The following is a 24,425-nucleotide window of genomic DNA, read 5'->3' on the forward strand; positions in this document are numbered from 1 at the left end:
TAAAACTGTCACCTCCTTAGTTTCAGTTTTAGGATGCAGTTCTTGCTAATTCCTTCTCTTCCTCTCTGATCCTAATAATTGAAGTCAGTAATTGCAAAACAAACAAACGAACACAAAAAAAACCACACACAAAAAACACAAAAAAAACCCAAACCGTGTTTTGGATATCACTTTTCTTCAGGATAGTTGTTGGTTTCAGTATCTCACTATTTCACTAATAACTATTTTCATAGCATAATTTTAACATGTAGTCTTTGAATATTATAAATTCTAAAAGATTAAAGAAGAAAATTGGGAAAGGGATTAAAAGAGCTCATGAAACTCTGCTGCCCTTGTAATCTGATTATAAGAACTCTACGTATAGAGTTTCAACTGCAAAATTGTTCCAGATTTCCTTTCTTTTTCCTAATGTAGCTTATTAGTTTTTAGTCATATTATGTATAAATAAATAATTATTCTTTATCATAGAAGTGAAATCATTTCTTAGCTCCACAGAGCACACTTTTCTTTGAGGGGTCGGGGAGGGGCAGAGAGAAAGGGAGAAAGAATCTTAAGCAGGCTCCACACTCAGCACAGAGCCTGGCGTGAGGCTCAATCCCATGACCCTGGGATCATTACCTGAGCCGCAATCAGGAGTTGAATGCTTAACTGACTGAGCCACCCACATGCCCCCGACAGAGCACACTTCTAGTGTTAGTCAGACTCTGTTTACTTTCTAATGGATGCAGTAAAGATAAGTACTTTATTCATAGATTCCATGTGTAAATCTAAAGCTCTGTGAACTAAATTTCTTATCAAGTAACACTTTGGTTTTCCGTTTCCATTAACAAGTCTCTTTAGAAAATCCGAAGTTATGGGAAAACTATTGCTACTTCTTATTTTGCTAAAACTAGTAATGTGTCTTATCTAGGCTTTTCTTAAACTCATGATGAGTAAGAGGAAGCCAGGCTCAGTTAGTATTTAGCACCGATGGCCTGTCACAGAAAGGTCTGTGCAGAAATAGGATTGGTGTGTGGAGAGAAACGTAGAGATAAATGCAGTGAGTCTCTTGTGTAGTTAATAATAAAATTTCATTGTTGAACCCTGACCTGAAAGACCTGTTTTCTTTAGTTTAATCAAGAAATAAAACGAGTTCCTCTAAGAGAAGAACCTATATTAGCTATTTTGTAACACAGAGTGTATTTTTTTTTCCTCTTTTTCTGTTCTAAACTTTGAAATCAGTGAGCTTGGAGAAAATAAAATCTGTTTTTCAAGGTCCTGCAGAATATGTTTGTAAATATATTTTCATCCATGGCTGGTAATGAAAAGATAGTTGTTTTGTTGCTCTCTTAGAGTTCACATATAGGTGGCAAAGATTAGGAGCTTTTCTGCTGAGGCCACAAGAAGAAACAGATCTAAGTTGTCAAAGAAGAGCCTAGATCAGAAGAGTAAGAATGTCATTGACTATCATTGTTATGAGTTGCTCCTTCTTAGGGAACGTACCATCTCCTCTAAGGATCTGGTTTTTTTTTTTTTTTTTTTTTTCAATGTAGTTAAGTTTTTTAAGTTTATTTATTTATTTTTGAGAGTATGCACCAGAGACCATGAGTAGGGGAGGGGCAGAGAGAGGGAGAGAGAGAATCCCAAGCACACTCCGTTCTCACAAACTGGGAGAACCTGAGCCGGAATCAAGAGTCGGATGCTTAACTGACTGAGCCACCAAGGTGCTCCTCTCCTCCGAAGACCTTGAGGATTGTTTAGATGCAACCTATCTGAAATAGATAATAGATGTAGGTGAATTTGCATGGGAATCCATCTTTTTCTAACATAAATTTTCATATTAGATATATGTAGATGTTTGGTAAATCAATGAGTGAATTAAAAAATAATTTTCAAATACAAATGTCAGAATATGAAAATGGTGACAGCAATCGGGGTCCCAGCTCTAACGTACAAGGAGCACTTGTTGTTACAGTTAAAGGTTTCTAGATTGGAACCAGTGAATTGAATCGTAAGAGATTAGCAGAAACAACAAGTTTAAATGGAGAAAGCACATGGACCTTAATTAGTGAAATTGCCAATCGATTGCCTGGTTCTCCAGTTGTTCTACTGTAAAAATATCCATAAAGTAGGATAGGATTATTATTAATGCCATCACTAGTGTCATTAATATAGGTCTTTGAAAAAAAAATTTTTAATGTTTATTTTTGAGACAGAGAGAGCACGTGTGTGAGCGAGCCGGGGAGGGGCAGAGAGAGAGGGAGACCCAGAATCCAAAGCAGGCTCCAGGCTCTGTGCTGACAGCACAGAACCTGATGTGGGGCTCAAACCCACAAACTGTGAGATCATGACCTGAGCTGAAGTTGGACGCCTCACCAACTGAGCCACCCAGGCACCCCAGTATAGGTCTGTTTTCAATGTAAGTCTTGGATCCTTTGCTGAAAATGCTTTCGGGTAGGTATTTCACTGCCTAATTACTTTAGTTACCTGTTGCTGAGTAGCAAACCACTGTAAGGCCTGATGGCCGGCAGCAACAACTGGAGGCATTTGGGTATCTCTCGGATCTGTGAGTTGACTGGACTCAGCTGGGCATTTCTTCTGGTCTCTTTTGTGCCATTGCAGTTACATGGCCTCTGGGGCTGGAGTCATGTAGAGGCCCTGCTGGGGTCAGCGGGGTCAGGCTCCTCTCCTTCCCTGTATAGTCTCAGAGCCTCTCCTTTCCACATGGCCTCTCCACAATCTCTCCATCAGGCTGACTTCCTACTTAGTGGCTTACGGATTCCAAGTGGGAGGAAACAGAAGCTACCAGACATTTCAGAAATGAAGCCTGGTCTGGCCTTGTGTCACTTCTGAATTCCATTGGCAAGTGCAGGTCACTGACTTACTCTGTTACAGCCTGGAGGGGGCAAGGGCATGAGGCTAGATTTGTGGGAGGCTATTTGTAGAGATGAACTACTACAGTAGTATGCCTTCAGATACTTTGTTTCAGACTGTAATGTTAAGTATGTGCTAATGAGCTGAAGCTCCAATTCTAGGGGTGTTGAGGTTCACTAAGCGAGACTTTCCGCAAGTATGTGGTCAGCAAGCAGGGCAGAAGAAGGACTGTACTGCAGAGGCTGGTACTATGAGCACATCACCTATTTCAGTCTTGACCAAAATGCGGCCGGGTAGTCAACTGTCTCCTGTTTGGGGAGGGACATCTGGCTCACAGGGCAACTGGGCTTCCCTGGGCAGGAACTTGGTGTGGAGTCCCTCTTGCCGGTTCTGCCCACCCACCCCAGTGTCTCCAGGAGGGGAGGGGGGAGCACTTTCTGGGGTGGGGTTAGTGCTTGGAGGGTGGGGAAGAGCTCTCTCCCATTATCCTCTTTGGCGATAGAGCTATACTTAGTGAATATCCACCACCGAGATGTCAGGGACCTTAGAGATCATCAGGTCTAACCTCTGACCCATGAACTTCATCTCCATCTTCCTCTAGCACTGTCTTCAGTAGGCTAGAAACAAAACTCTGCTTTTTTTTCCATGAAGTACGACAAACAATTGCTTCTTTAGAAACCGTCTTTTTGGGTAAGTGTGCATGGTGGCATGCAGACTTCCCAGGTCCTGATTCTCACCTGGCTGTTGTTGCAGAACGTGCAAATAGAAGCATTCACCAACTGAAATGTGCCCTGAGAGAAGGTGATGTCACCGTTGGAGAAGATGCTGCGGGTCCCAGTGTGGAAAATGAGGAAAATGAGGAAAATGAGGACGCTGGGACTGCCTGGCATGAACTGCGACACAGCCATGCCGGTGAGTGTGGATGGATAACAGCCCTGGTCTGAATGACACACAGAGAATATTCTACACCCCGTACAGTAAGAACTCCAGTCCACCCTCTGCTCTACTGCTAGGCTTTTCTTCCTCAGACACAAACCAACTACTATAATCCTCTTGCTGAATATTTTGTTAATGTTTATTTATTTTTGAGGCAGAGTGCCAGTGGGGAAGGGCAGAGAGAGAGGGAGACACAGAATCCGAAGTAGGCTCCAGGCTCTGAGCTGTCAGCACTGAGCCTGATGCAGGGCTCAAACCCACAAACTGTGAGATCATGACCTGAGCCGAAGTCAGACACTTAACTGACTGAGCCATGCAGGCGCTCCTTAATATTTTTCCTTTGACTTCGTGATGCCTATAGGCTGAAGTCCCAATTCCTTTGTGTGTCTTAGCAATATTTTCTTAAGAGGCTCCAAGATACCTCTTCAGCCTCATTTTTCTGTCCTCCTCCCAGCCACCCATCTTGCAAGGCATGTTCTAGTGCATACCAACCTACTGGCCCTGCTTCTATGCTCTTGCATATGCCACGCCCTCCAAGTGGGATTTTTCGGACCCTTTTCTGCTTGGTAATCTTCTGTTCATCCTTCACAGTGTTAGCTCCTCCATAAAAACAGGCATGATTGGGGCGCCGGGGTGGCTCAGTCGGTTGAGTGTCCGGCTTCGGTTCAGGTCATGATCTCGTGGTTTGTGGGTTCGAGCCCCAGGTCGGGCTCTGTATTGACAGCTCAGAGCCTGGAGCCTGCTTCAGATTCTGTGTCCCCCTCTCTCTCCGCCCCACCCCTGCTTGTGCTCTGTCTCTCTCTGTCTTTCAAAAATGGATAAACATAAAAACAAATTAAAAAAAAAACAGGCATGATTAGGTGCTTCCTCTTCTTACAGCACTACGTGTAGCTGCTGCTCTACATGTGAACTTACTATATCGTCTTATATCTGTCACTGGATCTCTCTTGCTCGGTGGATTCTTAGCTCTTAAGTGGTAGAGATTTTCTCATGTTTGCCTTTGGATCCCCAGTCCATGGCACAGTTCTTGATGCCTAGAACATGTTTAAACAATATTTGTTACGTGGATGGAAGCATGGATGGGTGACGATAAGCCCCTGCAGTAAGGCTGATGAAACCATTGTGTTTGCTCTCCAGTTAATCAGCTCAAAGCTTTGTTGCGCCAACAAGCAACTAAGGAAAGTGAGGTGTCTCCATCAAGAAGGCGAAAAGTGTCCCCTCTGGTAAGTATCAACGTCTGCAACCTGACAGGAGCATTGTCTCTGTGTTTTAACTCCACAATGTCGTTTCAGTAGTACATTTTGTCGATAGATTCTGAGCAAGACATTCTAATAATGTAAAGCATTGAAAGGAATTATCTTTCCTCTGATTATTTTGGCTGAAGAAGAGGCAGAGGGAATCCTGAGTTTTAAATCTATTGTGTGCTTGAAACATGTAAGTGAGGAAACAGTTTGGAAAATTTACTTTGCAACTGTTAGCAAATATAAAAAAGGAACAATATATGGAAAAGAATTGCCTTTTCCATAGGCTTCCATTGCCTTTTCAACAGGTTCCTATTGATATCCTATCATTTTTAGAATTTACTTAATTGTATATCTAGCTGTCCTTTGTAATATTTGTCTATTTTGAATGTCAAAGCCAAAGTATGCAATCTTATTCTGCATTTTTAATTCATGCATTAAAATACATGGTTATAAAATTGCACAAAATGAGAAGCTATATTCTATTTTTGTTTGAAGTTGTTTTTTGCTATTGCTTTAGCAGAGTGAATTATTCCTGATTGAGGCAGTATGATACACTAAAGCCTGGGATAGATGTGAGGGAGGGAGAGGATTTGGCCAGATTTAAATGGCCAAAATAACAGTCTAGCCTTTAGGTGTATCTAAGGCCTACTGTGTACTTTCTAGAAGGATATTGTGTCTCCCAGGGTTTCTGTAACAATAAGATAAGAGTATATATACTTAAAATTCTTTATGAACCTGTGAAGTGTGACACAAATAGAACATGTCATAGTAGCAATAACTACCTTGCATTTTCAGTGTGTGTGACAGTTAGATACCAAGGCTATTTGCTAGAAACCATGGAGACATGTCACTTTATCTACTCACAGCCGAAATGTCATAACCGTACCCCTATATTAACACTTCATTCCAGCCTGACACATACCTTCCTGCTTAATTCCCACTCTGGAGAAATGTACTACATATGCCTATTCAATATTTACGGCTCTCAATTATAATTTTAATACAACATTTCACCATTAAGTAAATGTATTACTGTTGCCACCTAGCTTCTAGAATGCTCTTCAGTAGACAGGGTGGGGTACTTTCAAGTCTAGTAGATGAAGTTGCTGTATCTGTTGAATGCTCAGACACGCTGATTAGCATTTTAAAGCTACAAAGCAGCAGCAGGATTGAACCTGGAGAGTGGGAGGAGCCTCATTAAGAGTATCATCAGAGCAGTATGTGCAGCATGTACATTACAGATGCACAGGTCTGTGTACATGGAGCCACGTGGAAGGATGCAGCTCACGTTCGGAATGTATACAGCCCACGTAGAAGGATTACAAGCCACAGTAATAATAAGCAGCTTTTGAAGGTTTAGATCCACTTTTATTTGTGAAGTTTATTTATCTATTTGGAGAGAGGCAGAGAGAGTGCGAGCGGGGGTAGGGACAGAGAAAGAGGGAGAATCCCAAGTAGGCTCTGCATGGTCAGCGCAGAGCCCAGTGAGGGGCTCAAACTCACGAAACCGTGAGATCATGATCTGGGCCGGAATCAAGAGTTGGACGTTTAACCGACTAAGGCCCCCAGGTGCCCCTAGATGCACTTTCATAGCCCATATGCCGTACTGGAAATAAGGGGCTGTATGGACAGTGAAATCGAGACATGGTTGAGAAGGATTTTATGGCTTTTTGAAATGTGGATATCCAGACTATGATAAATCCTTCAAAATATATACAGGTGATTATATTTTCCACAGAGTATTAGCTTGTGTTTTTTTTTTGTTTGTTTGTTTTATTTTGTTTTATTTTTACACAGACTGTCCTTTATGTGCCCAGAGTGATGTTTAATTCTTATTTGCCATATTCTGGACCCATTTCTATTAATATACCTTTACTATAATGAATTGCTTTCTATTCACAACAGATCATCCATTTAATTAAAGTTATTTTGATTTTTAAATTTCTTAAATGTTCCAAGAAGCAAAACTCTACTTAATTATTCTGCCGTGAGAGCTGGTACTTTGTTGTCATCAGGAATTTCTGCCAGACTGAGAAATAGTGACTGGGTGTCTGATCTCAAGCTTTCTCTGGGTTCATCTATCTGGTTGACACTCATTTTCCCTTCCTGACTTCTTTTCTTTACAAAATGTCATGGAATGATAAATGATTCTAGAAACCATTTTACAATCATTCAAGGAGAAAGTAGGATATATATGATATTAAAGTCAATTCAGGAATGCTGCAGGAGTTCGCAGGAAGTCTCTTCTCTGGACTCCGGTGCAAGGGAACTCTTGAGTTTTCTCCAGTGTCTGCTTTAGCACTCTAGTTTTGGAGGCTCTGTGCCCCAGACCAGCAGGGTGTCCAATTGCCTTGAGTCAAAACTCAGAAGCCACGTTTGGCTAATGTACTGCTTTGTAGAATTTTACCTCATTGACCCACCTGGCGGCAAATGCTTGTCTGAAGAATCCCTTCTTCCGGCAACTGTTCAGTTTTAGGCAGCAGTGCTCTTGCATGGCAGTTTCTTGAAGGGAGCTGTCCTTTTATCTCAGCATTACTGAATGGGACGTCCCAATTCCAGATGGCTCTAATGGGCAGTTTTTCCCAAGCCAATTAGACTAGTCCAGCATTCTTCCACTTGCCACTCTTTTTGTAAACACTTCCACTTTCCATCTTTAACACAATATTGGTATCCTTGAATCTTATCTATGTGAAATTTATAGGATAGAGAAATGAACACTATTAGCCACATTGTGATCTCCTCAATGTTTATATGACATCAGTACTAAATTGAGTATGGAGGCAGTATTACCTGACTCTCTGCTAAATCCAAACATGCTTAGTTTTTTTCTTCTTTTTTTTTTTTGGTTTTGCTCTTTTTTTTTTTTTTTTTCCAACGTTTATTTATTTTTGGGATAGAGAGAGACAGAGCATGAACGGGGGAGGGGCAGAGAGAGAGGGAGACACAGAATCAGAAACAGGCTCCAGGCTCTGAGCCATCAGCCCAGAGCCTGACGCAGGGCTCGAACTCACGGACCGCGAGATCGTGACCTGGCTGAAGTCGGACGCTTAACCGACTGCGCCACCCAGGCGCCCCTCAAACATGCTTAGTTTTTGTTTGTTTCTTGCCTTAGCTGGCGTCAGAAGATGAGGAAGCCAACGTGCCTACCATCCACAATCTTGTTCCGATCATCAATGACCAGTCTCAGTACATTCATCATTTAGAGGCAGAAGTCAAGTTCTGCAAGGTAAGTTTCTCATTAAAAATTTAAATGTAACTACATTAAAGTTTATATTAATGATACCTTATGTGAAAATTTGCTATTATTCGTCTTTATGTGTATTGCGATACATTTGACAATTATCACCGTTCCATGATTGAGGAGGCTGATGTGTTACAGGAGCTTCCCAAGCCGGGGAATGATTCTCCTGACCATGCCATTTATGATTGCTTAATTTCCCAGCCCATAACTATGTCTGATATTTTGATAATATGCTCTCACGTTTCAGAGTTTTTGCTTTCCACCCCATGTTCTTTAGCCCAGCTGATGGCACATGCTTGGGACAGTACAACTGGTCGGTCATCTTCCCACCTTGTCAGCCTACTGAGCACTGGTGCAGAAGCAGGAACTATAAACTGCAGACCAAGTCTATTCCATTGTCAGGGTGAAGGTTGTTCCCTTAGCTTTGAATAAGGATGGCTCGTGGTCGTACTGATAGCAATGATTGAGAAACCAAATGTGTCCACTACGGCTTAAAACACCAGATGGTTCTATTGCTCAACTGCATGCAGTTTAGTAGTGTCACTAATGCCATTGGAGCTTTTCTGCCTTTCCAAACTAGGTTAGCATTTTAGTTTTTCTTTTTTTTTTTATTCATTACCAATGCATCTTGTATTATATATATAATTTTTAAATGTTTATTTATTTACTTAGAGAGAGAGAGTGCACCAGCATTGGGGACAGGCAGACAGAGAGGAGAGAGAGAGAGAGAGAGAGAGAGAGAGAGTGAGTGAGAGAGAGAGAGAGTGAGTCCCAAGCAGGCTCCATGCTGTCAGTGCAGAGCCTGGTGCAGGGCTCAGTCTCACAAACCATGAGATCATGACCTGAGCCAAAATCAAGAGCCAGATGCTTAACCGACTGAGCCATCCAGGAGCCCCTCGTGTATTATTTTTTTTACATTCTGGTTACTCTTCCAAGGTGCAAGTTGATATGTGCCTTCAGAAACCTTTAAACATTTCATTGTCTTGACTTTACAAAGACGTTCCTGATTTTAGCAGATACAGTCATCATTGCACAGTGTTCTTGGATTACCAGAAAGGCTAAAATAATGTCCTAGGACTCATTCCAGTAATAAGCTCCTGTTAATCACTCAGATGCTGTGGGTAAAACTTAAAAAATATTGTAGTGGAGATAAAACTTCATCTCTACCCTCTTAGAGTTTACAGCTGGGACTTAGACTTAAATTAACATAAGGCAGATTAACAGGATGAAAGTATACACATTTGTTTTTATTGTTATTGAAGTATAACTGACATACAATATTATATTATTTTCAGGTGTACAACATATTGATTGAATACTTCCATATATTCAGTGCTCAACACAATAAGTGTAGTGACCATCTGTCACAATAAAACATTATTATAATATTATTGACTGTATTCTTTGAGCTATACTTTTCATATCTGTGACTTACTTATTTTATAACTGAAAGTTTATACCTCTTAATTCCCATTATCTACTTCATTCATCCCCCTACCCACCTCTCCTCTGACAACCACCTCTCTGTATTTAAGAGGCTGTTGGTTTGTTTCTTTATTTTGTTTTTTAGATTCCATGTATAAGTGAAATCATATGGTATTTGTCTTCCTCTGTCTGATTTATTTCACTTAGCATGATACCCTCTAGGTTCATCCATGTGGTCACAAATGCAAGATCTCATTCTTTTTTGTGGCTAAGTAATATTTTATGGCTAAGTAATATATATATATATATGTATATATATATATATATGTATGTATATATGTGTGTGTATGTACACATGCATATGTATGTATACACATACACACACGCACACACAGCCTGCACATCTTCTTTATCCATTCATATATCAATGCACACACTTGGTTGCTTCCATATCTTGGCTATTGTAAATACTGCTGCAGTAAACAGAGATGTGCATATATCTTTTTGGATTTGTGTCAGTTTTGGGGGCAGATACCCAGCAGTGGAATTACTGGATCATATGGTATTTCTAATATTAATGTTTTGGGGAATCTCCATGCTGTCTTCCACAGTGACTACACCAATTTACATTCCCACCAACAGCGCATGAAGGTTCCCGCTTCTCCACATCCTCATCAACACTTGCTGATTCTTGTCTCTTTGATACTATCCATTCTGACTGGTGTGACGTGATATCTCATTATGGTTTTGATTTTTTTCCCCCGATGATCAGTGATGTTGAGCATCATTTCATGTGTCTATTGGCCATCTGTATGTCTTTGGAGAAATGTCTATTCAGGCCCTTTGCCTATTTTTAAATCAGGTTATTTATTTTGATGTTGAGTAGTGTAAGTTCTTTATAAATTTTGGATATTAACCACTTACCAGATATATCATTTGCACATCTCTTCTCCCGTTCTCTAGGTTTCCTTTTTGTTTTGTTGGTAATTTCCTTTGCTGTGCAAAAGCTTTTTATTTTGGTGTAGTCCCAATAGTTTATTTTTGCTTTTGTTTCCCTTGCCTGAGGAGACATATCCATAAACGTGTTGCTAATAAAAGAGATTACTGCCTATGTTTTATTTTTTAGAAATTTTATGGTTTAAGGTTTCACATTCAGGTATTTAATCCATTTTGAGTTTATTTTTGTGTATGGTATAGGAATGTGGTCCATTTTCATTTTTTTCATGTAGCTGTCCAGTTTTCCTAACACCATTTATTGACAAGACGTCATTTCCCTGTTGTATATTCTTGCCTCTTTTGTCATAGATTAAGTGACCGTATAGGTGTGTTTATTTCTGGGCTCTCTATTCTGTTCCATTGTTCTATGTGTCTGTTTTTGTGCCAGTACCATACTATTTTGACTACTATAGCTTTGTAGAACTTCTTGAAATCTGGGATTGTGATACCTCCAGCTTTGTTCTTCTTTCTCAAGATTACTTTGGCAATGCGGGGTCTTTTGTGGTTCTGTACAAATGTTAGGATTATTTATTCTAGTTCTGTGGAAAATGATATTAGTATTTTGATAGAGATTGCTTTGAATATGTAGGTTGCCTTAGGTAGCATGGACATTTTAACGATATTTATTCTTCAAATCCATAAGCATGGTATAGCTTTTCTATTTGTATCTTTTTCAGTTTCTTTTATCAGTGTCTTATAGTTTTCAGAGTATAGATCTTTCATCTCCTTGGTTTAACTTATTTCTAGGTATTTTATTCCTTTTGGTGCAATTGTAAATGGGATTGTTTCAGTAGTAGAAGTTTTATGTAACATGGGAGACCTCATAAGGAAATGATGTCTGAAAGAAATGGCAAAACCTAAATGCTTTTATACGTTGAACAAAGAGAGGCAGTGTGGAAACATAACTAAAATATATGGGGAGGTTAAAGGAAGATGAGTTATTTTTATGAGGTCTGTTTGCACAGATGCCTCTCAGCCTCCACTCCCTGTCTCTGGTGATAAGAATGTTTCTTTCCTCCTGATACGGGGAGGCCATCTTTCACATGGGAGTTTTATCTCCTGCTTTCAGGAAAAAAAGGGGAAGTCAGAGCACTCTTTTTGTATTTGCTGTTTTTCAAGTGTCTTTAGCTCAAAATAATTCTTATTCCAAAGTGGCATATTTTGGGGTGGCAGATTTTGCCACCCTTCAATATAAATTGTAATAAATTTACCATCTGGTCAAGAAGAGAGTACTAATGTCTATGAGCACCATAGCAACATTATAGAGAGTATAATGTAGTCTGTATTCTGTAATATAAACTGTAATTATAATAAGAGTAGAAAGGTACTAAAAGCTGGAGTTTTGGGAGATATTTTTCTGGGAGAGAGCAATCTTAAAAGAGTAAGATCATTTAGATCAGCAGAAGTGGGGTGAAAGAGTTCCATAGAGAGAACAGCAACACTGAAAGGATATACTCAGGATGAATAGGGTTTATTTATGGGGGCCATGAGGCATCTATTCTAAATTTCTGCAGTAGAGGATTCTGTTAGAAATTATTAAAACTATGCTGAGCTGGGAAAATGGAAGATTACAAAAGCCTTGAAAGGTAGACGGAGTACGCATTTGGTATGTTTTAACAAGAGAGTAACAGAATAAAAGTAACATTTAAGGGCTTAGAGATATTTTATTAATTTTTACAATTTTTTATTTAATAATAATTAATTTTTATATCCTTTTAAATGTATTTTTTAAAGATTTTATGTATTTTCTTTTTCTTTTTTTAAATTTTATTTTAAGTAAACTCCATGCCACACTTGGGGCTTGAATACACAACCAAGAGATCAAGACTCATAAGTTCTACCAACTGAGCCAGCCAGGGACCCCTAAGTTTTTACTTAAATTCTAGTTAGTTAACATATAGTGTATTAGTTTCAGGTGTACAATATTGTGATTCAACCCTTCCATACAATACCCAGTGCTCATCACAAGTGTACTCGTTAATCCTCATCACCTATCTACTAACCCATCCCTCCCTCCCCGCACTGACCTCCTCTCTCTCTGGTAACCATCAGTTTGTTCAGTATAGCTAAGAATCTGTTTCTTGGTTTGCCTCTCTCTTTTTTTTTTTCCTTTGCTCATTTTTTTTGTTCTTAACTTCCACATATGAGTGAAATCATATGGTATTTGTCTTTCTCTGAGTGACTTATTTCCCATAGCATAATACTCTGTAGCCATAGCATAATACTCTGTAGCTCCATCCATGTCATTGCAAATGGCAAGATTTCAATCTTTTTTATGGCTGGGTGATATTCCATCATGTATCTATACCATGCATTTATCCATCCGTCGATGGATACTTGGGCTCTTTGTATAATTTGGCTCTTGTAGATAATGCTTCTATAGACTTTGGGGTGCATGTATCCGTTTGAATTGGTATTTTTGTATTCTTTGTATAAATAGTTACTAATGCAACTGCTGGAACTAGGGTAGTTCTATATTTAACTTTTTGAGGAACCTCCATTCTGTTTTCCAGAGTGGCTACACCAGTTACATTCCCCCCAACAGTGCAAGAGCGTTCCCCTTTCTCCACATCCTTGCCAACATCTGTTGTATCTTGTGTTGCTGATTTTAGCCACTCTGACAGGTGTGAGGTGACATGTCATTGTAGTTCTGTATTGTAGCTTTGATGTGTATTTCCTTGATGGTCAGTGATATTAAGCATATTTTCATGTGTCTGTTGGCCATCTGTGTGTCTTCTTTGGAAAAATATCTGTTCATGTCTTCTGCCCATTTCTAATTGGATTATTTGTTTTTTGAGTATTGAGTTTTATAAGTTCTTTATATATTTTGGATACTACCCCTGTATCAGATGTCATTTGCAGACATCTTCTCCCATTACATAGGTTGCCTTTTAGTTTTGTTGATTGTTTCTCTCACTGTGCAGAAGCTTTTTATTTTGATAAAGTCCCAATAGTTTATTTTGCTTTTGTTTTCCTTGCCTGAAGAGGCATATCTAGAAAGAAGTTGCTATGGCCAGCGTCAAAGAGGTTACTGCCTATGTTCTCCTCTAGGATTTTTTTTTTATCAGTTTCAGGTCTCACATTTGGATATTTAATAATCCATTTTGAATTTATTTTTGTGTTTGGTGTAAGAAAGTGGACCAGTTTCATTCTTTTGCATGTTGCTGCCCAGTTTTCCCAACACCATTCATTGAAGAGACTGTCTTTTCCCCATTGGACATTCTTTCCTGCTTTGTCAAAGATTAATTGACCATGTACTGTGGGTTCATTTCTGGGTTTTCTACTCTGCTCTATTGATCTATGTGTCTGTTTTTGTGCCAATAACATACTGTTTTGATCAGTACAGCTTTGTAATATAATTTGAAGTCCGAAATTGTGATGCCTCCAGCTTTGCTTTTCTTTTTCAAGGTTGCTTTGGCTATTTGAGGGCTTTTGTGGTTCCATACAAATTTTAGAATTGTCTGTTCCAGCTCTGTGAAAAATGCTGTTGGTATTTTAATACGGGTTGCATTAAATGTGTAGATTGCTTTGGGTACTATAGACATTTTAACAATATTTGTTCTTCCAATCCATGAGCATGGAATATCTTTTCATTTCTTTGTGTCCTCTTCAGTTTCTTTTACCAATGTTTTATGGTTTTCACAGTACAGGTCTTTCACCCCTTTGGTTAGGTTTATTCCTAGGTATCTTATTTCCTATTTTCCTTATTTATCCTATTTTTAATTTCTTTGATCTCTACTCTAATTTTTATTATATCTTCTTTGGATTGAATTTGCTCCCCCTTTTTTGAAAGTTTCCTAAGACAAAAGCTTAGATTACTGATTTGGAATCTTTCTTCTTTTCTAATGTTTTTCACTAGTTGTGTTGCATCTCCCAAATCTTGATTAGTTGTATTTCCATTTTTATTTCGTTCAAAATATTTTAAAATTTTCCTCAAGACTTTGTCCTTGACCTGTATATTATTTAGAAGTGTTGTTTAGGGGCGCCTGAGTGACTCAGTCGGTTAAGCATCCGACTTTGGCTCAGGTCATGATCTCGCGGTTTGTGAGTTCAAGCCCCACCTTGGACTCTGTGCTGACAGCTCGGAGCCTGGAACCTGCTTTAGATTCTGTATCTCCCCCTCTCTCTCTCTCTGCCCCTCCCTGGTTCTAGCTCTCTCTCCCTCTCTCAAGAAATGAATAAACATTAAAAAAAATTAAGAAGAAATGTTGTTTAATTACCAAGTATATTGGAAGTGTTCCAACTCTCTTTCTGTTATTGATTTCTAGTTTAATTCCATCGTCATCTGAGAACATACTTTTTATGGTTTCTATTCTTTTTAATTTGTTAAGGTGTGTTTTTACACCCAGGATGTGATTGGTATGTCTTGGTGAAATGTTCTGTTAGCTTGAGAAGAATGTGTATTCTGTTGTTGAATAAAGTGTTCTGTAAATGCCAAATTAGATCCGGTTGATTGATGGTGCTGTTCAGTTCAACTATATTCTTACTGATATTTTGCCAATCTGCAAGATCTCTGGGTCATTTCAGTTATTGACAGAGGGGTATTGAAATCTCCAGCTTATATAGTGGATTCCTCTGTTTCTCTGTACAGTTCTATCAGTTTTTGCATCGTGTATTTTGATGCTCTATTGTTAGACACAAACACGTTGAGGATTATTATGTCTGCTGGGAGAATTGACCCCTTTATCACTGTGTGATGCTCCTTTTTATCCCTTATATTTTTATTTGGTATGAAGTCTGTTTTGTGTGAAATTAATGTAGCTACTCCAGCTTTCTTTTGATTTGTGTTAGCATGGTATATCTCTCTCTATCCATTTACCTTTAATCAATCTGTGTCTTTATATTTAAAGTCGACTTCTTATGGACAACATATACTTGTGTACTGTTTGTCATTCACTCTTACAGTCTCTGATTTTTATTGGTGTATTCAGACCATGGACATTTAAAGTTATTACTGATATAGTTGGATATCAATATAGTTGGATAATATCTACCATATTTGTTACTGTTTTCTACTCATTGCCCTTGTTTGTTCTTTCTTTCTTTCTTTCTTTCTTTCTTTCTTTCTTTCTTTCTTTCTTTCTTTCCTTCTACTCTTTTTTTGCCTTCTCTGGTTTTAAGTGAGTATGTTATATGATTGCAGTTTTTCTCCTCTCTTAGAATACCAGGTGAACTATTTTTACTTTTGTAAGTAGCTGCCCTTGAGTTTGCAGTCACACTGATCAATAATCAAAGGCTGGTGTCAAATAGCTCTATACCACTACATGGGTAAGGCAAGGTCCTTGTAAGAGAGTGTTTCCAATCCCTCCCTCCTGTCCTCTACAACATTGCTGGCATTCATTTCAATTACTCATACACTGTAATCACTATATATAGTGCTACTACTGTGATTTGAGCAAACTGTTATATGTTAGATCAGTTAATATTAAGAAAAATAAAATATTTTATCAGCATATAATCCTTTTCAAATGCTCTTTCTTTTTTTTATGTAGACCTGAACTTATAAGTTGTATCATTTTCCTCCTTTCTGAAGAAGTTCTTTTAACATTTCTTGCAAGGCAGGTCTGCTGAAGACAAATTTCCCCAATTTTTATTTATCTGAGAAAGTTTTTATTTTCCCCCTCACCTTTGAAGGTTAATTTGCCTGAATATACAATTCTAGGTTGGTGGGGTTTTTTTCCTTTTAATACTTTAAATATTTCATTCCATTGTCTTCTTGCTTACATGGTTTCTGAAGAGTAGTCCAATATAATTCTTATCTTCTCTGTAAGTAAGGTTGCTTTTTTTTAAAAATTCTGATTTCCTTGAAGATTTTCTGTTTGTCTTTGATTTTCTGCACTTTGAATGTGATATGCATAGGTGTAGATTTTTTTGTTATTTTATCCTTCTTGATGTTCTCTGAGCTCCCCTATACCTTTCTCTATAGGTATAGACTTTCTGCACTTTGAATATACTATGCATAGATATAGATTTTTTAAAATTCTTTTTTTTTTTTTTTAACGTTTATTTATTTTTTGGGGACAGAGAGAGACAGAGCATGAACGGGGGAGGGGCAGAGAGAGAGGGAGACACAGAATCAGAAACAGGCTCCAGGCTCTGAGCCATCAGCCCAGAGCCCGACGCGGGGCTCGAACTCATGGACCGCGAGATCGTGACCTGGCTGAAGTCGGAGGCTTAACCGACTGCGCCACCCAGGCGCCCCTAAAATTCTTTTTTAACATTTATTTATTTTTGAGAGACAGAGAGAGACAAGAGTGTGAGGGGAAGAGAGAGAGGGAGACACAGAATCCAAAGCAGGTTCCTGGCTTTGAGCACAGAGCCTGACACAGGGCCTAAACTCATGAACTATGAGATCATGACCCGAGCCGAAGTCAGACGCTTAACTGACTGAGCCACCCAGGCACCCCGATTTTGTTGTTGTTGTTGTTATTGTTTATTTTATCCTGCTTGATGTTCTCTGAGCTTCCTGGATCTGTGTTTGGTGACTATCATGTTGGAAAATTCTAGGTCATTATTCCTTCAAATATTTTCCCTTTTGTCACCTTTTATAATTGTCCCGCATTTCTTGGATCTTCTCTTCTGTCTTTTTCATTCTTTGTTCTCTTTGTATTTACTTTTGGGAAGTTTCTATTGGCAGTTCTTTAAGCTCACTGATTCTTTTCTTGGTTGTGACCAGTCTATTATTAATGAGCCCATCAAAGGCATTTGTCATTTCCATTACAGTGTTTTTGATTTCCAGCACTTTTATTCTTTCTTAGAGTTTCCATGTCTGCTTATATTGCCCATCTGTTCCTGCATGTGGTCTACTTTTCCCATCAGACCCTTTAACACTTAACGTATCAATCATAATTATTTTAAACTCCCAATCTCATAATTCCAATATCACTGCCATATTCAAGTCTTGTTCTGAGCTTGCTTAGTCTCCTGAAACTGCGCTGTCTTTTCATGTGCTTTCTAATTTTTTGTTGAATACTGGACATGATATAGTAGAAGGAACTGAGGGAATAGTTTTTTAGTGTGAGATATTATGCTTTTCTTGGTAGGAGTTGGGCTGTGTTTACTGTTTTGTGTTATTATAGGTGTCAGAGGCTAAAATTTCCTCTAGTGTCCTGGTTTATGTCTCCCCTGTTATCTTTGGGCTTCCCTTGAGAATTCTTCTTAAATATAGTCTGAGATGTGTAATCTTACTGTATTCCTTTGTTATTTTACAGACACCCTTTTGATGTGGTGGTTAGATGTGGGAGCAAGGGAGGCATTTTATAGTCGTATGGTTAGGTTTCCATCTTTTAATGAGTCTGTGCCCCTTAGCTTTGACCTTCACAAGTGCTTCTCAGTCATCCTCTCATCTTTTTTTTTTTTTTTCAATTTATATATTTTGAGAGAGAGAGAGAGAGTATGCGTGGGGGTAGGGGCAGAGAGAGAGAGGGAGAGAGAATCCCAAGCAGGCTCTGAACTGTCAGCATGGAGCCCGAGGTGAGCCTTCAACTCACGAACTATGAGATAATGACATGAGCTGAAATCAAGAGTTACATGGTTAACCAACTGAGCCACCCAAGTGGCCTCACCCTCTCATCTAACGTGCAGTGAGAAGGCTTGAGTGAGCTGGAGTTGGGTATTTCCCTTCCCTCAGGTCACGTAGGTTCTGAAAAGCCCTAGCTGTTTAGGTTCTGGTAAAATAGTTTCTCTCGAGGCAGGCCTTTCTAAGAATAGAATGCTTTGGGCATATTTCAGGGTAGCTATTTCTTCTCTCCTACTAGAGAAGATTGAGGGGATTTGTCTCTAGTCTTTACTGTAAGAACCTGGTAGTGTCCTAAAGATAAAACTCACAAAACTGTGACTGGGTCCTTCTGGGTCCTTTAGACTGCGTCCTTCTGGCATTTTTAACTCTCAAACTTGTCCACCCTGAGCTTCTGGCATTTCACCAATCGCACTTGACCTTTCCCTCTCCTGGTACTGGTTTCCCTGGAAGTTTCTGCTCAGGTAGGTTGTGATTCTCAGAGACTGGTCTGTCTCTCAAATTTCGTGGATGGAAGTTTTCCCTGTGACCTCAGTTCTCTGACGGATTTCAGAAGAGTGGTTGATTTCTTGGTTTGTTCAGCTTTTCTCTTGTTGTAAAGATGAGAATGATGTCTTCCAAGCTCATTATATGCCAGACCAAAAATTGCAAGTCTGCAATGTTTTTTTAATTATAGCTTTCGAGCTCAGATTTGGTTTTTGGGTTTTTTTCTGAATAAAATAATTGAAATAGAATTTGCATATATTGCTTAATATGTTTTTTTTTATTATACTGGTAATGAAGATTAAGGTAAATATTGTACCATCAGTGCATTGATTTTTTTTGTGACATTTTTTTCAGAGAGTGAGACGCCACTCAATAGCTATTCTAATTGTTATTTATCTGTAATCATTTGTATTATTCCTCACCAGGCTAAGGAAGCTCTCTTAAAGAACTCTCTGCCAAACTATGTCACTCATAATTTCCCTCCATCTGGCTACCAATTCATGGATAACTATTCCAACTTTCCATGCCTTTCTGTCTCAGAGTCCTGTTATCTATTTAATCACTCTGGGGTTCAAGAAGTTATTAGCATTTGAGCATGAATAATAATATATCTTATTTTTCAGCAGTCTACCTTACTCTTAAAAGTCTTTTAGATAAGCCCTTTAATTAAAGCCTTTCTTAAGCCTACAAAAAAATTGTCAGAAATCACACATTTCTGTGATACGGCCATTAGCAGACCCTCTACTGTATTCCCTAGCCTCTTGTTTTGTTTGTTTGTTTGTTTGTTTGTTAGCTAGTGTTTGAGTTGCTTTATTTCTCTAAATATAATAATTCAGAAAATGGATAGAGAGCATAAGTTTTCCATGCTTTATAGCATGTTGGATCATTTAGTAAACAGCAATTAACAGTGCTTAAAAATGCTTAATGCATTTGCTATTTGTTTCTGCTTTTTACAGGAGGAACTCTCTGGAATGAAAAACAGGGTACAAGTAGTTGTGCTTGAAAATGAAAGTCTCCAACAAGAGCTGAAATCTCAAAGACAAGAGGAAGCAATGAGGGAACAAACACTTCTGGATGCATCTGTGAGCATTGTTTTTAAACCATAAATTATATTTTAGTTTGAACGTTCCTTCCTACCCTCCCCGACCAGCCTCTGAACTTGTGAAATCCTCCGCTTGAAATTTGGCACATGTACTCTGCTGTTGCTCGCTTGGGCCTCAAAAATTAAGATTCGCCGTGGTGGGACGAATCCTCAAATGAAATGATGTAGCAATGCCTCATATCCACACTGGTTTCCTCCCTGAGCACACCGTTGATGTTTTTTCCATATGGAAACAGCAGGGTGAAGCAGGAAGTGCATTACATAGGAGGCACTCTGTTAAATCCAGAAACTGTATAACTGGAGCTTGGATTTCTGTTGTATTTCCCTAAGGGTTCCAATCGTGCTCTGAATTCTGATCAGTCTGATTGGCAGAATGGAGGAGCAGAAGGAACCCTGGCCCGAGGGTCCAGGGATCAGCATGTTAGTCTTCCCATTTTCCCTAACAAGCGGGTTAGTGAGTGATTTTACAGGGTTTTCCAACATGGCTTAACCTCATGTTCCTCTGTCTATTGGCAAATGGAGGGGATTCAGCTATATTAGCAGTTCTTAATCTTTCACGTGAGTGACAATCACTTGAGATATTTGTTGACCGTGCAGATTCCTGAGTGCCATCCCCTGAGAGTCTGATGCAGTCGGTCTGGGTTGAGACCTTGAGTCACAAAGATGAATGTGCCATATTTTGCAGAACAGTGGATTCGAGGATCTCTATAATTCTAGGACACAAAATTCTTGTGATGATACTTAAGTAGTGTTTAAACTCAGTATCTCCTTATGACTTTTCAGAGGTACTGTCACCTTAAAATGTTTACTTACGCTTTTGCTGTAGGACACAGTTAATCACAGCTTGTTCTGCTTTTTGAAACAAAGTCAGGGTTCCATGGGGAAGTTTTAATACTTGCCTGCTGCAGCTTTACAGTGGATTTTGGCTTAGTCATCATTAGCAAATCCGTCCTGTTAAGAAAAAGACATGCGTGTCTTAATGTTTTACCTAGGTGTCCTCTAATTTTTGACCTTGAAGTTTTTTAAATTTTCCTGACCTGATGTTTCATTTGTAATCCTTGAGGTCTGTGTTAGAATTTACTATTTAGAGGCAGCTGATTGTGTTAAATCTGAATGACAAAGTGGGCTGATCAGTGTTTCAGGTTATTTTTCTGCAGTACATTTCAGTTTGCGGTCAGCTGTTTTCCCTTCCCTGGAAGGCTTTTTCTTAATATTTATATTATTATGTTATATTATTTATTATCAATATTAGTACTTAAAAGTTCCATCTTAATTGCTTATTCAATGTCAATTTAAGGTGATATAGCCATATAAAAAGTACTTAGAATTCAGTCATTTTAAAAAATTAGTACATTCTTTTGGTTTTCTTCCCAATATGCAGTCACTTAGCAAACATCTACTTGATTATTCATAGTCTTCAGTATTTATACAGTGGCAAGGAAGTGGAAGAAGGGGGAAGTGAAGTGAGAAAGGAAATCGGGCAGACAAGTGAAGCAGAGGGCAGAGAAGGGAGTAACACCAAAGGGGAAGGAGACAATGGTCAAAGTGCAACATGCTTTGCTACATGAACAAAGGAAACTAGATGAAGTCAATTGCAGCCTTAATTATGGAAAAAACACAGCTGTCGAGAGTTATGGTTTAACATTCACATGAACTAAAATATAATGCAGACGATCAAAATTATTGTTGCAGATATGTCAGGAGACCTTGATGTCTGTTTTAACGTTGGTCGTCTGTTACTTTGTAGATATAGAATTACTACCCGTACTGCTTTTTTTTTTTTTTTTTTTTTTTTAAGAGAGAGAGGGCTCAGGCTGGGGAGAGGGGCAAAGCGGGGAGAGAGAGAGAAAGATAGAGACAGAGAGAGTCCTAAGTAGGCTCCACACTCAGTGCAGAGCCTCACGTAGGGCTCGATCCCACAACCCTGGGATCAGGATCTGAGCCAAAATCAAGAGTCAGATTTTCAACCAACTCAACCAACCAGGCACCCCCTACCCCCACTGCTCACTGCTTTTTGCTTGCGTAGGTGAAATGAGGGATTTCAGCAACATAAGCATGGTGCTATAATTCAGAGGGGTTTTTAAATTTAAATTCAAGTTAGTTAACATGTAGTGTAGTATTGGTTTCAGGAGTAGAATTTAGCGATTGATCATTTACATATAACACCTGTTATGCCCAGAAAGACCACTAGGGAGCCGAGTCAGATGCAAAAGCAAAAGACCCTTTATTCGAGCTAGCTCGAGCTCAATCCCCTACCTGCACCGACGCAGCGGTGAGATACCGGGGAGAGAGAGCGAGTTTCAAAAGGACAAAGGTTTTATAGGGGTCTAGGGGCAGTTGGTGAGGTAATGGCTGTGGCCTCAGCTGATTGGCTGGGGAAGGGTCGGAGTCCTGTTACGAAGGTCACTGGGCATGTTTTGATCAGGAAGTTTGAATGGGTGAGCGGGAGGTTACTCAAGGGGAGGAGGCTGGTCTAGGTGAAGGACACAGAACAAGATGGAGTCAGCTGGCGTAGGCCTGCCCTTTCAACACCCAGTCCTCATCCCAGCAAGTGCCCTCGTTAATGCCCGTCACCCATTTGTTCCATCCTGCCACCTACCTCCCCTCCAGCAACCCTCAGTTTGTTCTCTGTATTTAACAGTTTCTTATGGTTGGGTGCCTGGGTGACTCAGTCAGTTAAGTGTCCAACTCTTGGTTTCAGCTCAGGTCATGAACTCATGGTTTGTGGGATTGAGTCCCATGTCAGGCCCATGCTGACAGCACAGAGCCTGCTTGGGATTCTCTCTCTCCCTCTCTCTCTGCCCCTCCCCAATTCATGCTCTCTCTCTCTCTCTCTCTCTCAAAATAAATAAACTTAAAAAAAAAGATTCTTATGGTTTGCCTCCCTCTCTGGTTTTATCTTATTTTACCTTCCCTTCCCTTATGTTCATCTGTTGTGTTTCTTAAATCCACCGATGAGTGAAATCATGTGATATTTGTCTTTGTCTGACTTATCTCTCTTAGCATAATACACTCTAGATCCATCTACATTGTTGCAAATAGCAAGATTTCATTCTTTTTGATTGCAGAGTAATATTCCATTGTATATATACACAACATCTTCTTTATCCATTCATGAGTCAATGGGCTTTTGGACTCTCAATAATTTGGCTGTTGTTGATAGTGCTGCTATAAACGTTGGGTTGCATGTGCCCCTTCAAATCAGCATTTTTGTATTCATTGGATAGATATGTAGTAGTGTAATTGCTGGGTCATAGGATAGTTCTAGTTTTAATTTTTTGAGGCAACTCTGCACTGTTTTCCAGAGTGGCTGCACCAGTTTGCATTCCCACCAGCAGTGCAAAAGAGATTCTCTTTCTCCGCATCCTTGCCAACATCTGTTGTTGCCTGGGTTGTTAATGTTAGCCATTCTGACAGGTGTCAGGTGGTAGCTCTTTGTGGTTTTGATCTGTATTTCCCTGATGATGAATGACGTTGAGCATCTTTTCATGTGTCTGTGAGCCATCTAGATGTCTTCTTTGGAGAGGTATCTATTCATGTCTTTTGCCCATTTCTTCACTGGATTACTATTAATTTTTTTTTTTTTTTTTTTGGGTGTTGAGTTTGATAAGTTCTTTATAGATTTTGGATACCAACCCTTTATCTGATATGTCATTTGCAAATATGTTGTCCCATTTCACAGGCTGCCTTTTAGTTTTGTTGATTGTTTCCTTTGCTCTATAGAACCTTTCTGTCTTGATGAGGTCCTAATAGTTCATTTTTGTTTTTGTGTCCCTTGCCTCTGGAGATGTGTCTAGTGAGAAGTTGCTGCAGCTGAGGTCAGAGAAGTAGCTGCCTGTTTTCTCCTCTAGGACTTCGATGGCTTCCCGTCTTGCATTTAGGTCTTTCATCCATTTTGAGTTTAGTTTTGCATATCGTATAAGAAAGTGGTCTAGGTTTCATCTGCATGTAACTGTCCAGTTTTCCCATTTGCTGATGAAACTGTCTTTTTTCCATTGGATACTCTTTCCTGCTTTGCCAAAGATTAGGTGGCCATACATCTGTGGGTCCATTTCTGGGTTCTCTATTCTGTTCCATTGACCTAAGTGTCTGTTTTTGTGCCAGTACCATACTTTCTTGATGATTACAGCTTTGTAGTACATCTTGAAGTCTGGAATTAGTTTTCATTTTCAGGATTGCTTTGGCTATTTGGGGTCTTTTCTGGTTCCATACAAATTTTAGAATTGTGTTCTAGCTCTGTGAAGAATGCTGATGTTATTTTGATATGGATTGCATTGAATGTGTAGAATGCTTTGGGTAATAGAGACATTTTTGTTCTCCTAATCCATAAGCATGGAATGTTTTTCCATTTCTTTGTGTCTTCTTCAATTTCTTTAAGAAACGTTCCATAGTTTTCAGCATTCAGATATTCACTTCTTTGGTTAGGTTTATTCCTAAGTATCTAATAGGTTTTGGTGCAATTGTAAATGAGATCAATTCCTTGATTTCTCTTTCTGCTGCTTCATTATTGGTATATAGAAATGCAACAGATTTCTCAAAGTTGATTTTATATCCTGAGACTGTGCTGAATTCGTATGTCAGTTCTAGTAGATTTTTGGTGGAGTTTTTCAGGTTTTCCATGTAGAG

The 24,425-nt window shown here is 39.2% G+C and overlaps 1 protein-coding gene across 12 annotated transcripts in view; it reads left to right on the forward strand.

Moving 5' to 3' along the window:
- SDCCAG8 (SHH signaling and ciliogenesis regulator SDCCAG8) overlaps nt 1–24,425 on the forward strand; it is a 251,622-nt gene that overhangs the window by 8,559 nt on the left and 218,638 nt on the right. For all 12 annotated transcript variants that reach the window (XR_015246427.1, XR_015246428.1, XM_086694748.1 and 9 more), the window contains exons 2-5: nt 3,607–3,765; nt 4,927–5,012; nt 8,146–8,259; nt 19,654–19,779. Coding sequence is in view for 10 of the 12 variants with exons in the window: in XM_086694748.1 (XP_086550874.1) it covers nt 3,607–3,765; nt 4,927–5,012; nt 8,146–8,259; nt 19,654–19,779 (485 nt within the window). In the remaining 2 variants the exon portion in view is untranslated. The remainder of the gene's footprint in view (nt 1–3,606; nt 3,766–4,926; nt 5,013–8,145; nt 8,260–19,653; nt 19,780–24,425) is intronic.

The sequence above is a fragment of the Puma concolor genome, chromosome E4 (assembly GCF_028749965.1).
Source record: "Puma concolor isolate L17-30 chromosome E4, mPumCon1.1.hap2, whole genome shotgun sequence".
NCBI classification, from domain to species: Eukaryota; Metazoa; Chordata; class Mammalia; order Carnivora; family Felidae; genus Puma; species Puma concolor.